The sequence below is a fragment of the Anabas testudineus genome, chromosome 5 (genome assembly GCF_900324465.2).
Source record: "Anabas testudineus chromosome 5, fAnaTes1.2, whole genome shotgun sequence".
Classification (NCBI taxonomy): domain Eukaryota; kingdom Metazoa; phylum Chordata; class Actinopteri; order Anabantiformes; family Anabantidae; genus Anabas; species Anabas testudineus.
In genome coordinates, this window is record NC_046614.1 from 3,714,046 (window position 1) to 3,731,067 (window position 17,022).

General features: G+C 38.5%; 1 protein-coding gene across 2 annotated transcripts; it reads right to left on the bottom strand.

Moving 5' to 3' along the window:
• Positions 1–419: 419 nt before the first annotated feature.
• Positions 420–4,903, bottom strand: fezf2 (FEZ family zinc finger 2). 2 transcript variants are annotated; one of them, XM_026344553.2, is made up of 5 exons: positions 4,737–4,903; positions 3,699–4,568; positions 3,319–3,453; positions 3,055–3,187; positions 420–1,197 (listed from the first exon to the last, which is right to left on the bottom strand). In XM_026344553.2, exons 2-5 carry the CDS (start codon positions 4,461–4,463, stop codon positions 947–949), a joined length of 1,284 nt encoding a protein of 427 aa, XP_026200338.1. In that variant the 5' UTR covers positions 4,464–4,568; positions 4,737–4,903; the 3' UTR covers positions 420–946. The 2 variants fall into 2 exon arrangements, with proteins under 2 accessions (XP_026200338.1, XP_026200339.1); XM_026344554.1 differs by lacking the exons at positions 420–1,197; positions 4,737–4,903 and adding an exon at positions 2,620–2,758 and having other exon boundaries at positions 3,699–4,725.
• Between the last annotated feature and the right edge of the window lie 12,119 nt (positions 4,904–17,022).

Here is a 17,022-nt window from a genome sequence, read left to right on the forward strand (position 1 = left end):
CAAGGGCCAGTGTTATCTCTGATCATTACCCCGGAGTCAAGTGTAAATGGTGCATTATTAAGATCGTGTCTGTCAATAAAAGCTAAAGCAAAGTGGCTACAGAGCATACAGTAGGGTCTATATGTGGATTTTCCAACAACACACAAAAATAAAACACCCACAAAACTGATACCTCTACAGTTTACAGTCTATTCATGATAGCTGATAACATACAATCTAAACAAATAATCTCCATCATCGTCATCTAAAAGCTCAGTCATTGGCCATAACTTGTTGTTCTTTGTTTTGTTAAAAAATGTGGTGGGTTTTTTAAACGTTTTCATGTGTTTTTTTTTTTTTTTTTTTTTTCTTGTTGTAGTATGACAAGCCTTTTCCACTTAAATATTAATAATGAAATACAACTTTCATCATTCAGGTTTATTTTCAAATGCCTTCAAAAATGGAAACAGCACAGCTCAAACATTCAGTTTTAAAGATAACTTATAACTTATTTATTCACATTAACATTGTTTTCTGTGGAACACACAATACTCCGATGTGACTCCACAGATGGTTCACATTTTAAATAACTTCTTTTTAAATTTCCATAACCTATTATTTACACTGCCTCCACAGTCCTGCCCTGTTGAGGCAGGCGACTTCTCCCCTTAGGTGGTGCTTGTTACTGGTGATGCAGGAATAAATTTTACCTGGATTAAATACTCCTTCAGTTTGGGAGCCAGTGTTAAGTGAATCTTGTTGCACCTTATCTCTGCTCTTTATTGACACTTGATTCTTCAGTGTAACACAGTTCTTTTTAAGGGATCTTGCAGTACCCCACCTTCTCTTGCCCAGGTTTTTAAAAACTGTTCGACATGGCTACAAGTGCGAATAAGCCAGTCTTTTTGAGGCCTACCAGTCTGAGGTGGAGTTTTAAAACATACTGCGAGAAATTAGCCACCATGGCTCAGCTCTGCAGCTCTCTGGAGGCCTCTGTGGCTGCAGAGAAGCTGTTGTCGTGCAGCTTTCTGATGTGTTTCTTTAGATCAAAGTTGCGGCAGAAGCCCTTGCCGCAGGTGGTGCAGGTGAAGGGCTTCTTGTCATTGTGCGTGTGCATATGGAAGGTCAGGTTGTAGATCTGGTGGAAGGCCTTGTTGCAGATCGAGCACTTGTACTGCTTCTCACCACTGTGTGTCAGCTTGTGGTTTTTGTAGTTTCCTGGAAAAAAAATAAATAAAAAGGAAGAAAAGAAACACAAAGTGCATAAATGTCTTTGAATGCAACTGGAACTACAAATAGCACCCATGCGTAACAGTTATTTTTATTATACACTGATTGTTTTATTCATACAATAAGATGAAAAAACACATTGTTATCATGACTTCCTTGAAGGAAAAGTCTTGTTTCCACCTTTTATTCTGAGCAGCAGTGCCCAAAAGGGTTCTACTGAAGACGATTGGAGCCATTATAAAACACAAGAACAAGAACCCTTTGAATTCAGCCTTTTTTTGTTTGTTTTTTTTGTTTTCAGAATTGTGACTTACATAGAATTCTACTTCAATGTTGACACACCTGAATCCTGAGAAATAAGTCTGAGAATTCTAGCTTCTTTGTTGGAATTCTAACATTTTCCCCCCTCAGAATTTGGACTTGGAATTTTGAAGACAAATTTGAACTCATAGTTTATAATGGCACTAACACTTTTCAAAATGTGCAAAAATGGAAAAACAAATTCAGTACAAAAAAAATATTTTGTGAAAAAGCCAAAAAGGAACATGTTCCTGGACTGAATTTGAAGTTACTTTTCTCTTCAAGACAGAGTGGAATAAATGTCTTTATGTGGATGAATAACAGTAGGCTACATGCTGAGCACTGAAAAACAGCAGGGCTAATAAAAAAGACAACAGATCAGTCCTCAGAAATACATATATCTGTATAATGCGGAAGCACAATATATTACGATCGTATTATACTTCAAAATTTTTTTTGAAATATTTCGGGTTAACTGCACCTATATTGTGTTTTATACTTTTTTACTAAACCATTTCGAAATAAAGTGAAGCATTCTGCTTGATTCGCGCATCGGGTTTGAATGAAATAATCTCCCGTTTCCACTGCGAGATCACAGCCGGGAGAGATTGATGAGACAGTGAGACACTGTGCTGTATATTGCAATATTACAACGTAACGCCAATCAAACAGGTCTTTTTTCTTCTTTTATTTTCCCCCTCCAGGGTCAGCAGTTCAGTGTGAAGCTCACGCTCCTCTGGTCCTCTGTCCTCCGCTCTGCCCAGCCTTCATTAATCAGGGTTTTGTGCGCCAAGTCAAGAAGTTGTCAAACTTTGTCAAAATCAAGCGCAGCGGAAACTTAACAAAAAAAGCTCTGATTCTTTGGCCGAATTGGCCGAGGTCTAACGGCTGACCCGGAGCAAATGCTGCCGTCTTGAAGGGAGAATTAGTCCGTGTAAAGTGCCATGTCCTATTTCCTCTGATCGCTTCATGCTCATTGGTTTGCCTGCAATTATTACCCCATTTATTGCTCTCACTGATAAGTGAGAGAAGCAGCATATGGTGATGGTTTTACCTTGCTAATATTTCTAGCAGCAGCTGAGGATTCCTCCACAGACAACAAACACGGATCTCCCATCCACAGAGTTTCAGCTAAACTAGATGCATTGCATCACCACAAAAACCGTGCTTGGAAAAATAAATTATATTTCCGCATACCAAAATAATTGTTATTATTAACATTTGTATTTGTCTAAAGTCCCCAGTACAGCTGAGAAAAAAGAAGCACAAAAAAAAAAAACAAAAAAAAAACAAACAAACAAAAAAAAAAAACACAGGAGTTAGATTCGTTATGGTGAATACGGAGCTATGCTATTTTGGCGACATAAATAGGCGCATTTTGAAAAAAAATCTATTTTATTTTTTGTATAATTTGGACATGTTTTCGAAATATATTTTAATAAAAGAGAAAAGCATAAACCATAAAAGAGTTTAGTGTAATAAGTAAGATGCCAACTGTGCCTGTGCAGAACTGTTTAAGGATGGCAGAAAACGTGAAACGTTTACCTTTCTGGTGGAAACCTTTCCCGCAGAACTCACAGACAAAAGGTTTGTACCCGGCGTGGATTCGGACGTGAGTGTTGAGCGTTGAGCTTCTGTTGAACGCTTTCCCACACTGGTTGCATTTATGAGGCTTTTCCTTTACGGAAAAAGAACAGAGAAACTACTTAGAAATACAAAAAGAAAAATACATGAAACCTTAAAGGCCGTTTCTTCTAAGTGACAAACGGCGTGAAGTGATGGAAACTGTGTGTGCGGACCGCAGCTCACCTGCGTGTGGATGATCTTGTGTCTGCATAGCGTGCTGGCCTGACGAAATCCTTTCCCGCAAACTTTACACACGAAAGGCCGAGCCCCAGTGTGCACCGGCATGTGTCTGGTCAGGTTGTAATGGGCGTTAAAAACCTGCGGAGGATGTCACAACACACAGGATATTATTTAGAAATATTCTGACAGTTAAAGTCAGAAATTATTAGTAAAAAATAGGATCATTCAGATCATTGGAAAATTCATTTGGGTGTTTTTCTCCTTTTCTTCTATTTTCTCTTCTTTTCGTGAAGATGCTAGTATTTACCTAAGTCCTGAATTTATTTTAAACTTAGACCAATACATATAGTAAATATTTAGCCATGGTACGCGCTTTAATTTACCTTTCCACACACTTCACACGTGAAGTTTTTAGGTTTTCCGTCCGCAGCGCCACTACCGCTGCCGCTCAGTTTGCTGTGCGTCTTGACACCGTTCTTCTCTGCGCTCAGGCCGTGATTCTCCTTGACTATCTGGTCCAGCTGCCCCGGCAGATGTTCCTTGTGCGGATACTGAGGTGTGGGTAGCTTATCGCCCCCCAGCCCTGCAAGCTTTGCGTTCTCCAGGAGCAAGAGCCGGTGGTGCGCCGACAGGGAGGCCTGTGCCTGCGGACTAGAGAACCAGTGTCCGGCCAGCAGCTCAGACTGCTGGTACGCAGAGTCCAGGTAGTTGACATAGTAAAGCGAGCCGCCGCTAGGTACAGACACGGCCTGGTGAATGACCTGCGGTTTCACCACCCTGCTCCCCGATGTCAGCAGCGGCTGCTTCAAGCTTGACTCCGCTTTACCGCACACGGCGCAGTTCCCTTTACATGGAGTGGCTACGGAACCGCAAAAAGTCCCCCTAAAACTGGCTCTCCACAGCTCAGAGTAGTTCATCAGCGCCTTGGCTTGGAGATCGTAGCTTAAGGGCTGCAACGGGATCATGCAAGGGATCGGGGAGCAGAGCCCTAGCAGCTTCTTCCCTTCTGACCGCTCCTCCGCGCTCCCCTTCGACTCCGAGCTCTTGGACATGATTCGGTCTATGGAAAAGGCCAGGGTCTTTGGAGTTGCGGACGGTCCGGTCCTACCGCAGGACATCACCGTTTCCAGCGATGCAGAACTTGCCATTTTGCGGTTGTTAATGATGATGATGTTATTGTTTCGTTTTGTTTGCAGCACAGCAGAACTTGGTGTAAGCAACTCCTGGTAAAGTCCGAGCCTCTTTTCACTCTCCTGAGCTCCCAGCAGAAAAGACAGAAGGACACATCAGTTTAATAAGCACCTCGCTGTCACAGTGCCACGTATTTGCATTCAAATGGCCATTTCCCCTGCAACAATAGCACCCAGGTGTAATGGATTAATGCTCATTAACTAGTGCACACAAAATTAACAGGACATTACAGAGCTCGTTAGGTAGAAGAAGAGAGGGCGATAAAAAAGACAAAAACGTTGTAGTCGGAGCTCCTGGAAAAAGCAAGAGCATCAAGTGGAGTCGGTGTTAGAGGGTTTAATGGTCAGATGGGTATGTAGAAACCAGCAGACTGCTCTCTGTCACATGTTGGCAGCGCCCGCCCCTCCTCAGCGCGGATCACTGTCGCCTGAAATTAGTGGGCACCCAAACTCTTAACTGGGTGACAGGGAGACGCCCTCATCAACCTGCACGCCCTCAGAATAAAAAGAAAATAAAATGGAGGAGAAAGGGAGGGAGAGATGAGGGAGCAGGGGGGCACGGGTTCCAAAGGCTACCCTGTGCCATCTTCTCCATAAATATAAAAAGCCTCAAGGAGAGAGGAGAAAATATTAAGATGATTGTTTTGGAGTAGTTGTTTAAGTCCCCTGCTTTCATTCGTTTAACACAAGAGAAAGCTGCTGATCCTTAGAAATTGGGTCCCCGCTTTTTCACGCGGACTCGCTTTACTTACTATTTATATAAATTGGGCCAACAGGACGTTCCACCTGTTTAAGTGCAGACGCTCCTTTTTTGGATCCTATTAAACGTTGCTCCTCCTTTCCTCTATTCAAAGGAATCAATTTTCCAGAGCGATTCAAGGCTCAACTCAGCGCAAGGAGTGAAAACACAAGCTCTTTCACTTATAGCCACTAAAGCACTGCGTGAACCTGGTTTTGTGTTTTTTTTTCCTGAAATAGAGGGACGGATTAAAGAGGAAAAAGAAAAGACTTAGCTTGGTCAGAGGTTTACAAGGACAAATGAAAAAAGAAGCTTTTTTTCTTTCTTTTCTAAGGAGGCACATAGGAAGTTTGCTGGAATCCACCGTGTTGTGTGGGAGTTACAATGAGCAGCAGCCTCTCTTTGCTTTCAGTTCATGCGTTTGCGGGCCATTTTACCTGAGGGAGGGGGGGGGGGGGGGGGGGCACAGCTCCTCCAACAGCCGCCGAGCATGACCGAAGGTGGGGTGGGAAGGGCGAGTATAGGGGTATAGGGGTTATATAATAATCTATTCACATCTGTCATTAAATGTCACATTGTATTATGTATTTATTTATGAGTCTTTGAATAGATGAAAATAAAAGAAATATACAGTATACTGTACATCCAGATGTCATTCTGTAAATTCTATAAGGCTTCCCTGATTTAAACCAGCCAATCCTCTGTGAGAAAACAATAAAAACATTTATACAGAATATATAGGCTCTAAGATGAGTAACTACTAGGTTCATTAATACATCTATGTTTTACAGAATATGAGCCATCAGGAGGAGAACCTGCTATCGATGTACGAGTGTGTGTGTGCTTGTGTGTGCGAATGGGTGAATGAGACGCAGTTTAAAAGCGCTTCGAGTACCAGATAGGTAGAAAAGCACTATATAAGGGCAGACCATTTACCATTCACTATAAATCACAATGTCTCATGGTGTTTGAGAGACTGTTAAAAACAAACTTTAAAATGTGTTAACTTATCCCTTGATGCCAAGACCTAAGTTTGTGGTGACTGTAGCTCTCCATCAAATGACACTGATGGACTGTTTGAACTGTTTCCTCAGGGGTTCAAACATACTCACAGCAAAACATGTGGAAGCTAGCTTTAAGGCATTATAGGAAATTACAGTTTATTCAATTATTTCGTAAATGTACTTTTACAGTAGAGCTGAGTGTTTTACACCGTTTTTGTCAAAGAGTCATTGAAAAATGTGTCATTTTTGTACTGAAACTGATAAGTTTTGACTGCTCAACTGAATGCATCCACCTCTGTTTCTAACCACTACTCATGTTATAGATGAAGAAATATGATGATGTACCTCAAGCGCTGTGGCTGTGCATTGTATGTTGCCATCCTACAACACTCGTTTTCCTGTTAATAACCTTAGAAAACATCCCTACTCAGTTTTGTTTTACACCTGCATGTCAGTGTGGAAGGATTAATGACTATTGTCCTGGTGCTACTCATATGCAAATAGGGCAAAAATACTCTAATTTAAGTTTATTCAGGCACAATTGCCAGCTCATCAACACAATAAACATTGATCCTATTGCTGTAACCCAGGTTCCTCTATTCAGCTGCGACAGCAATTAGCTCAAGCATTGATTTAAGGAACTCTTGCTTCTTGCCTGCAGGCATGTGAAGCTACCAAATACTGGCTGGATGTGGCAAACCTTTCTTTTTCTTCTTTTTCGGTGCTTTCTTTTCCATGTTTACAATAACATTTGTGAATAATAATGAGTAATGACAATTTTAGAGTAGAAAGTAGAAATAAAAAGTAAAAACAAGCGAAGCTTAGTATAAGTTGGATAATGTATCAGGAGAATGACCTTAAACATGGATTTAAATCTAATAGGCTACAGAAATACAAAACTAGCTCATGTAAACTAGACTAAATCTATTCAAAATAATGCACTACTGTATTTTGCTCCATGTTATATACATTATAATGCATGCGTGGAAAAAGCGAACATAATGTCACAGCGTAAATATGGTGGACTAGATAGGAAATAGGGAGTGTTTTCAGATGCTAGCATATGCCTCACTGCTCTATATCAACATTCCCCCACTTCATGTACTAGCACTACCACTGACTAGAGTTTAGTGTTTCCCTGTGATTTAGCTTTTTAATCATATTCAATACTCACCAGACAGAATTAACCATAGTATAGTTTTTGTCAGTGTTTATAAACATTGACATATTACCACAGAATTAAAAAGTGTCTCTTTATAGTTTCCCTTCAAATTTCCGTTATACACTAGTTAAATAAATCACATGGAAATCACAGGTCAAGATTAAGATCCTTTTTTTAATATCAGTCAGCAACACACAGTCATCTAATGCAAGCACAAGAGTTGTAAATAACATAATAAAATCACATTACATTCTGAAAACAGGAATAGCAACAGAGACAACAGTGTTTTATACTAATATGTTTGTCCTAAATGTCCCACAGGAAAATGTTTTATGTTACGTTTGAAAATCGCCGTACTCACAGCTTGACCAGACGTGTGTAGGACTGTGTGGGCATGAACATCTCCTACGTTCATTTAAATGTTATGTTTTTGGGTTGCATCCGCAAGGATAGCTGCATCGGGCCCTCACAACCAGACTTTTGAACAGTTTCTTCCCCCAAGCCATAGGGCTCCTCAACACACACACAACAAACTGAACTGAGCACACACACACTCACTAGGTTTGACATGTTTCCATTTTGCACAAATCATTTGACTTTGCTGTTCTTGCACATAATTTTCACCATAGTTTTTATAGTACCTCAGATGTAAATTGTACATTTTTGCTACTGGTCGCTGCTGTTTTGTATTTTGTGTTTCTGTTTTTGCACTGTCTTCAGATTTCTGTCTGCACTTTTTTGTATTCTTGCACTGTTTGCACTAGGGTGCACAGGATGCACTTTATGTGGCTAGGACTACTTAGCAGTCCTCAGCCCCATGTTCTGTCTTGTTACCGTGTTATGTAGCACCATGGTTCTGGAGAATCATTGTCTCATTTCACTATGTACTGCTTCAGCTATATTCAATTCAATTCAATTAAATTTTATTTGTATAGCGCCAATTTACAACAGAAGTTATCTCAAGGCACTTTACAGTGTAAGGTTTAAGACATTACAGAAAATATTTATACAAAAAATTATAGAGAAAACCCAACAATCCCATTTGAGCAAGCTTTAGGCAACAGTGGAGAGGAAAAACTCCACTGTTGCCTAAAGCTTGCTCTATATGTGGTTGGAATGACAATAAAGCTTCTTGACTTGACTTGACTTGATTTGTCTGTTCCATTCTTGTGAACACAATCTCTCAGTTTTGTCTTGAAGGAATCACATTCAAATGTACTGAAAAATACACATACTTGCAAAGAAATCCAAACGTAAAGGATAAACAGATTTACTTTTGGTGGTCGAAGGTCAAGGTCATTGTGACCTCACATCTGTCTCAGGCTTCTTTTTAGCACTGTAACCTGGCTGACACAGAGTCATAGCTCTGTGAGCCTAGTATCCCCTTAACTGTCAGTAGGAATTACTACCTGAATTTCTTATAAATAAAATCATAACTATTAGAGAGAAAATTGATCAGATCCTCCCTGCATCTGGCATGGACAGACTTGCATTTATAACAGCATTAGATTAATTTGCAAGACTTCACTAGTGCTTAGACTGTTTAATTCCCGTAGATCATGCTGAGTTAATTTTAATAATTAATTCATCTAAACCATCAACACGTCTCTTATAGCCTATTCAGACTTGACTGCTCAAAGATGTTTTACCTTTAATTAGGACGTCCATATTAGGTCAGATCAATCCAACTTTACTAAAAGGCTCTGTAGTCAATTATGTCAAATGCAGTGCCCTTTTTATGCCAGATGTAGTGTTGTGGGTTCTTTCGAAATAGTTCAGTCTTAGTTTCGTCAGTCCACAAAACATTTTGCCAATACCGCTGTGGAATGTCAATTTGTTCTTCCGCAAACTTCAGGCAGTCAGCAATGTTTTTGTTTTTGCGGCTTTCTTTGTGGTGTCCTGCCATAGACACCCTGCTTGTACAGTGTTTTACGGACTTTAGACTCATGAACACAGATGTTAGCCAGTTCCAATGATGCCTACAGATCTTTGGCTGTCACTCAGGGTTGTTTCTTAACCTCACTGATGAGCTGTTGATGAGCTGTTGTTCTCTTGGGGTCATTTTGACTGGCCGCCTACTTCTTGGTAGGATAGCCACAGTTCCAAAGTGTCTCCATTTGTAGATTGTTTTCCTAACTGCAGATTGGTGCATTTCTAAAATCTTTAAAATCACTTTGTAACCCTTGTAAGCTTTATGTTAATCAACATTTCTTGATTATAGATCCTCTGAAAGCTTCTTTTGGTGAGGTATCGCTCACATAAGCATGTTCTTATTGTGCAGAGCAAACTCAGAGCAAACTCAAAACACTATGAGGTTTTTATGGTTGTTCTATGGTTGTTGATGAACAATCACAATTTCTTTTGTGTTATTATTTTATGCACATTTTATTTGTTAAAACTCTCAAGTTAGATGAAGATCAGGTTACATTTTATGACAAATTAATGCGGAAAACCATGAAATTCTGAAAGGCTCACATACTTTTTCTAGCCGTTGTATCTCCATATATTCCTCAATGAGTACAACAGGGTTCCATGTCAAGCTACCACTGATGAAATAACATGCTGATAATGTGCCCAACTGTAGCCTCACACATCTCAGTACAGGAAATCACAGACAGTTGTCCTCACACTTTTCACCCGTGGTGACAACTTTCACTGACGTTAAACCCGAGGAAATGAGACGGTAATGTGTGACTAGGGAGGGAATTCTCCCACGGAAAGTGCTCATTTAATCTCACCAGTGTTACATATGATTTCAGTTAAATGTTCTGGAACACAGTGTCTTTAAGGGAAACTGAAAAAAAAGTTTGCTCAATCTTATACCATAGCTGCTTTATACTAAACAATCAAAAAACAATCATCTCACATAGGACAAGTTATTTCTATTATATTCAAATGACCCATTTGAAAGTCTCACCTCTAGAGCCTGTCAGACTTTCCCATGTGAAATATACTTGTCTTTTCAGTCCAAGCATACCACACACTTTTATATGAATTAATCTCTTTGCATGATTTAATAACAACAGTTCCAGCCGCCTCATGACTGCACTGTAAAACTAGCTACTGCAGTATAACATGCTTTCAGCTTTGACATTTCAACTGGAGAACCAAATCATGATTCAGACAAATAGTACTGTGGTTTCTTATTGTCAAATTTATCTTTAAACTTTTAACGGGAAAACACTGAAAAGTTAAATTACCATAATACTTATATTATATATTTTCATTACACAACACAATTATGGGATGGCCATCAGCTTCAATAATTTCAGCTTTGGTTATTCACTTGTTTTGGAGGGGGGGGGGGCTCAGCATAGCCCTCCTGTAAAATACAACTGTAGAATTTGTATGTAAAAGTGGCAGAAAATGACCAATAGATATCTGTTAGCATGTATAAACATGAGATGTAAAAAAAACAGTACAAACCTTGCGGACAGGCAAGGTGGACAGTCAATAAGCAAGGGGACTTTTCCACATGAGACCAGAGTTTGACCCTAGTGTGAAACAAATATTTATAGTTTCTATTATAAGTACAATGATGTGACATATGTGGCGTTGCATCACAGTAAGAAAGCCAATTGAAAAGTAAATCTCAACATTTTTACTAAACCTAACCATTTTCATTCACATAAACCTCTGTGAAGCAAAATTATGCTTATATTTAAAATTATGTCACTTTGTCCAAATAGTTTTGAGCCCCTAAAGAATTAAGGAACTTTGCTTAACCTGTAATTCTTGGTAATGGTGGTAAATAAGTAAAGCTAAAATAAGTAAAGCTAAAAGTCTACACTTTGAACACAGAGGTGCTCATTCTGAACTTTAGGGGCAATTGGTGAAAACAGGACTGGCAACAGATCAATTTATCAGTTGGTTTAATATTTACTGCAATTTAATAATTTTACATTATATTTATCATACTGTTATCTTTTCAGACTTTCAGGGATTACATTACATTGGCAAGTCAGAATTGTGGTTCTGTGGCAGCACAAAATGTGTTCTAGCTTCATGTCCAGCAGTCTGTGTCTGCGTTCTTTTTCGTTGGATTAAAAAGAAACAAGAAAAGTTTTTTGCAAGAGTGCAAACAAAGAGGAAAGCCTGGTATGTCAAGGCAATGTGGCGTGTTTGTGCTGAGAAGCAGAACTGACTGTTTGACTATTTGACTGGATTCCTGCGTGAGTCTTTTTGTCAGCCTGGGTTTCCGTCCTGGAGCGCTGTGGAGGTTTTTTTCAGCCTGTCTTGTCTTCACCTGGCCTCCTGAACAGCACCCCCACCCTTCAGCTGCCATGTGGCCTGTCACATTGCCTCCCTTCTCCTTCCACACACACAAACACACACACTTTGTTTTAGTGTATTTGTCAAGATCAGTTTCTTCACTCTAACCTTAACTTTATGGCAGGAAATTATTATTTTTCTTTCATACATTGTTTGTGTAAATGGGATCGGGACCTCTAAGTCTCTAAGTGCTGATGTCAAATTTATAATGAGAAAGTCCTTGTTATGAAAGTACCTTTAGGAGCATTCACAGACATTTTTCTACATTAAATTGATGTAAAGGCTGTGTAAGTGGGGGTGTGTCATTCCATGTACTCATGGACCAATTATATACAATCCAGGAAGTCCAGTTGGAAAAAAAACATGTATTAAAACCTTATTAGATGCCAGTACTCAGCTCAATTGTGTGCACGCTGGTAAGTGTTTTATCTTTAACAGCAAAAATCCTGAAAATGTAATTGAACAGGAATTCATGCTTGTATTAACTTGAATACTCAAGGCTGAATGATGTTACACTTCAGAAAAAGACAAACCAGTTCAGTTTTTTTTCAGTGGAAAATTACAAAATGAAGAACTAAAATTTTGCCATAAAAATGGTGTTCAAAAGTACTCAATACTCAATACTCAATACTCAAAGTATTGTTGGAGTTGTTGGAAAACAAAAAAATGCAAACTGTATCTCATCTTAATCTACATAAATGTAGATAAAGATGACACACAGATGACATTAACCACCTACTTTAACCACCTACAACTACTACACCTGGTTAAGGTGCTTCCTGTAGCTGTGGAACAGACCTGCACATCATTTATTTATGAATGAATGCAGCCCATTCTTCCTGGTAGAACTGCTAGCTCGATCATATTCTTTGGACATCTAGTGTATGGCTCTCTTCCTTCGTTCCATAGAATCTCTATTGGTTTGAGGTCAAAACATTTTGCCAATCCTGCTGTGGAGTGTCAATGTTCTTTTTGGTAAGCAGCAGCTTCTTTCATCTGCTATAGACATCCTGCTAGTTCAATGTTTTACATACTGTAGACTCATGAACGAGGATGTGTTCCAATAATGCCTTCAAATCTTTGACTGTCACTCAGGGTTGCTTCTTTACCTTATTAATAAATGTTTGTTGTGCTCTTGGGGTCATTCTGACTGACCTCCTACTTCTTGATAGAGTAGCCACAATCCGAAAGTGTCTCCATTTGTAGATTGTTTGCCTAACTGCAGACTGGTGAATTTCTAAAATCTTTAAAATCACTTTGTAACCCTTGTAAGCTTTATGTAAATCATTATTTCTTGATCGTAGATCCTCTGACAGCTACTTTTGGTGAGGTATGGCTCACATAAGCATGTTCTTTTTGTGCAGAGCAAACTCAAAACGTTTCAGTGTGTTCTGTCAGTAAAGGTAGCTCTAGTCCACATGCCTTAAATTTTTTTTTATTCAGGTATGCTAATGCCTGACTTCAATTAGCTTTTTGGAGGTCATTATTACAAGGGTTCACATACTTTTTCAGTTAGGTTATGGTTGTTCTCAGTAAAAACATAATAAATCTGAATTATTTTGTGTTATTATTATTATTATTATTATTATTTTACATTTACATGATACAATTCCAACAAGCACACATAGGCTTGTGTGTGTGTGTATGTGTGTGTGTGTGGCTGTGTGGTAAGTCAGGTGAAACCTTCTTCAGGAGTTATGGGGCAGACATGATGAACTTGTTCAAATTCATTAACTCATGTTAAAATGCCATTGATAGGACATGCTCAGGCCTTTTTGGAGCTCTATAAGTGGAATTATATTTTTTATGTAAATTCATTGTCATACGCCCACTATATACTTTAGCTTTGTAAACAGTCATATATTCAGTTTGTCAGCAGCTTTTTGTTGTGCTTTCTTTTTGTTAAACTTTTTCTAGCAAGTGACTAATTCTTTCTGTCCAAAAGTGTTGTGGTGTACAGTGCACATGTGTACTGTATTTCATTTTCCATCAACCATATATTCATCTAATTCTATTTTCAAAATATCTACAAGTGAAACATTGAGCCTACAAGTTATGCCTGTTTGACATACGTGACTAAAACTGACTGGAACATGATTTCTAAATTTCTGTCGAAATCCACAGATACCAATGATTCCAGTTGGGTCCAGTTCAGTTATCCATAGACATAGACATATTTTCTAAGGAGAGTGTATGTTGTGTATGACAGAATAGAATGCCCTGAATTCTGTGTGTAGAAAGCACACAGCCATTTCTCCCAGCTAATCACTATCTCCTATCTAATGTCACATGACAATACCTACAACACACAGTGGGCATCAGAAGCCACGAACATTAATGAGAAATCCACACTCACTGTGTGCAACAGGACTAATTGGTTTTGGGGTGTGTTTATGTAAATCATAAATCATAGATGTAAATCATAAACACACCTGGATGCCAGTATTAATGAGATTCTTTGATTATGCTGCTCTGTATAAACCTTATACTGTATTACTAAATTCTGACATTGACTTCACTGTAAATTGCCAGTGCAGAAGATTGTTCACCAGTTTAATTTGTATGAAACATTTGCATGTTTCTTTATAGAGAATCCAATAAAATAATATAAAAATATTTTTTTTTTTTTACTTTTTTGATGCACACCTGGGAACTGTAATTAACACTGCCAATGCATTTTGAAAGAAAATCCCTGTTATCCTGTGTTATGTGTATGCTACTGACAGTAGGGCTACCACTAATTAAATTATCCTATTATCGCTGCTATTAGTAGTCTTATTAGTCTTATATAGCATTGCTAAGGCCACAGTAGTTTCTTCCATTTGGTTGTTTTGATTGACTAACAGTCCAAGGACCTAATAATTAATTGTATCTGACAAACAAAAAAGTAAAATCAGAAAGTTGTAGGCATTTTGTCTCTGAGAAGCAAGTAAATGCACATCGGAACATGGAAGATAAAATGGTTCCAAAATAGTTTCCATTGTCTTGAATAGGCCTACAGTTAAATTTAAAGTTGTAAGGTGTAAAACAGCATTTGAGTGGCAAAAATATCTGGTATAAAGTGGTGTGCACAATAAAAGAAGTCTGCAAGGGGAAGGATTTACTACCAACATCCATCTAATGATAACAGTGTCCTAAGCAGTCCCAGTTTAAGACTGTGATATTGTTGATTCCCATACGGGATTTTACTGTATATGACCGTGAAACAGAACAAACAGTCCTTTGCATATTCATCCCTGAGCTGAAACACAATCTGGCCCCATGTCTTGCCTGAATGTTGGGTGGGATTCCTATAAACTGTAAGCTACTTTTTTCATGGAAAAGATCTAAAATTAATCATGGGAATTGTCGTCCCCTCTTAAGACCATGATAATAAGGTTTTGGAGCATGGGGAGGCAAACATAAGAGGATTTGGGGGCCGCTTTTATTAAAAGGATCTGACATCTACCTGCCCTTTCAAATGGTAGGCAATTTTGACACTTCTGGCACGCAAAGCAGAAGTACCAAAATAACCACGTCTACTGGGCTATACTAGGTCTGCTTTGATCCTGTTTACCTTAAAAGACACCATGAAAAGCACTGTAAATAAATTGCCTCTTTATAACAAATCACAGACCATTTCATTTGACAGCTTGAATTTCTACACATGGGCTGATTTCTCCCTTCACTTTCTCATTTTCCTGTTGTCATTAGCCACACGTATCATGTCGGAGACGACTTGATGGACTGAATGTGTCGGTACGGCTTGTTCTCACATTCATATTACTGCACGACTCCCCACAGTACAGCAGTGGCCTGTCAGTGCTAAGACTCGGGGCCAGTTCTTGCTGTGATGGTCAGTTGGAGATTCTTTTTATTTTGATACAGTTATCATTTCCCATTTCCCCACTTGATTGGAGCTTAAAAGCCAAAGCAGCTCAAATCGTGTCAGCATAAATCTCCAGGCCCATTAATCCTGCCCTGGTGTTGCCTCTTGCACAGAACTACCCAATCTAGTCTGTGTATTCGTAGGGAAATTAAATGAATGCTATTCCAAGGCAGTGTACCAACACTGCAGATTGGATGTTAAAATGGGAGGGCTGCTTTGTATGTTTGCTGCTGATTATTATTATATGCATATGATATAAAGGAGCCCCTGCACAGATAATTAAAATCAGGAGCATGTTTGATTTATCCTTCTCTCTTCTATTCCGCTTCATACCTTTGAACAACTAATGCCATATGTTTTCATAGTATAAACCAGTCTTCCAAGACCAAATTCCAACTTTCTATTATATTATATTGTAGATATCGATATTGTAGATATAATGCAAATTTGTGCATTTGTGTATTGTATATTTGTTCCATTTTTGTGATATACAATTCTAGCTTTTAGGGCAAGGAAGGATTGGCATGTTCTCTTGTCATTTGTCTCTTGAAGAGTTTAATCAGACGATTAATGTAACTTTTGCAACCCAGTCTCTTAAAAGTTGTTTCTATACATCTAAACTGCAATTACAAATACATTTTTATGGGGGAAATAATTGAAACCAGATTACATTTTCTATAAACATAATGAAAATATGTTCACTATTAACATAAATATCAAGTTAATGACAAATCAATAAACGTACCCTGGCAGCAGAGTTTGTTATTTGGGTCTGTGGTTTATCAGTCCTGCACATTATAAACTCTTCATCCCCTCCAACCACCTCCTAGTGACTCTCTGTAAATAAATGTGTATTATTTATTCAAAACACTATGCACTGCAGCATAATCGTAAAATGATTACACTTACTACAAAAATTTAGCAATAACATTTTAACTGCTTACATTTAGCAGTTTTTAGTTTATCCAAACATTTTTTTTTGTCTGACAAAAGTACAGTGGTAAGTCTATGTGTTTAGCACAACAAATCAGAATAAATAGCATATACTTTGCAATTGTTAAAAGGCATATGGTTTCACTTGTTATGAAATTAGGCAAGCATTTCCTCCTGCTTCCAGTCTTAGAGCTAAATTAAATCCTGGACTTTTTTCCCTCACCTAAAGCCTTGTTTGTCTCTATTCTTCTAAGCAGGATTTGAACTCTCCCTCTATAAAATAATTAAAAGATATTCTGTCTTCTTTAATTTAGTTCTATATTATATGTAATCCTCCCGATTATAGTCTTAGCTTCCATCTTGGGCTTTTGATTTGATTGAATGAATTCTTTAAATCTCCTTCTGGACATGAATATCAGCTCCCAAGATAACTGATGCTTTAATCCATAGCATTAATCTCAGACTATCTTTCTTAAGAAAACAATGCTGTCTCTCTCTCTCTCTCTCTCTCTCTCTCTCTCTCTGTGTGTATGTGTTAC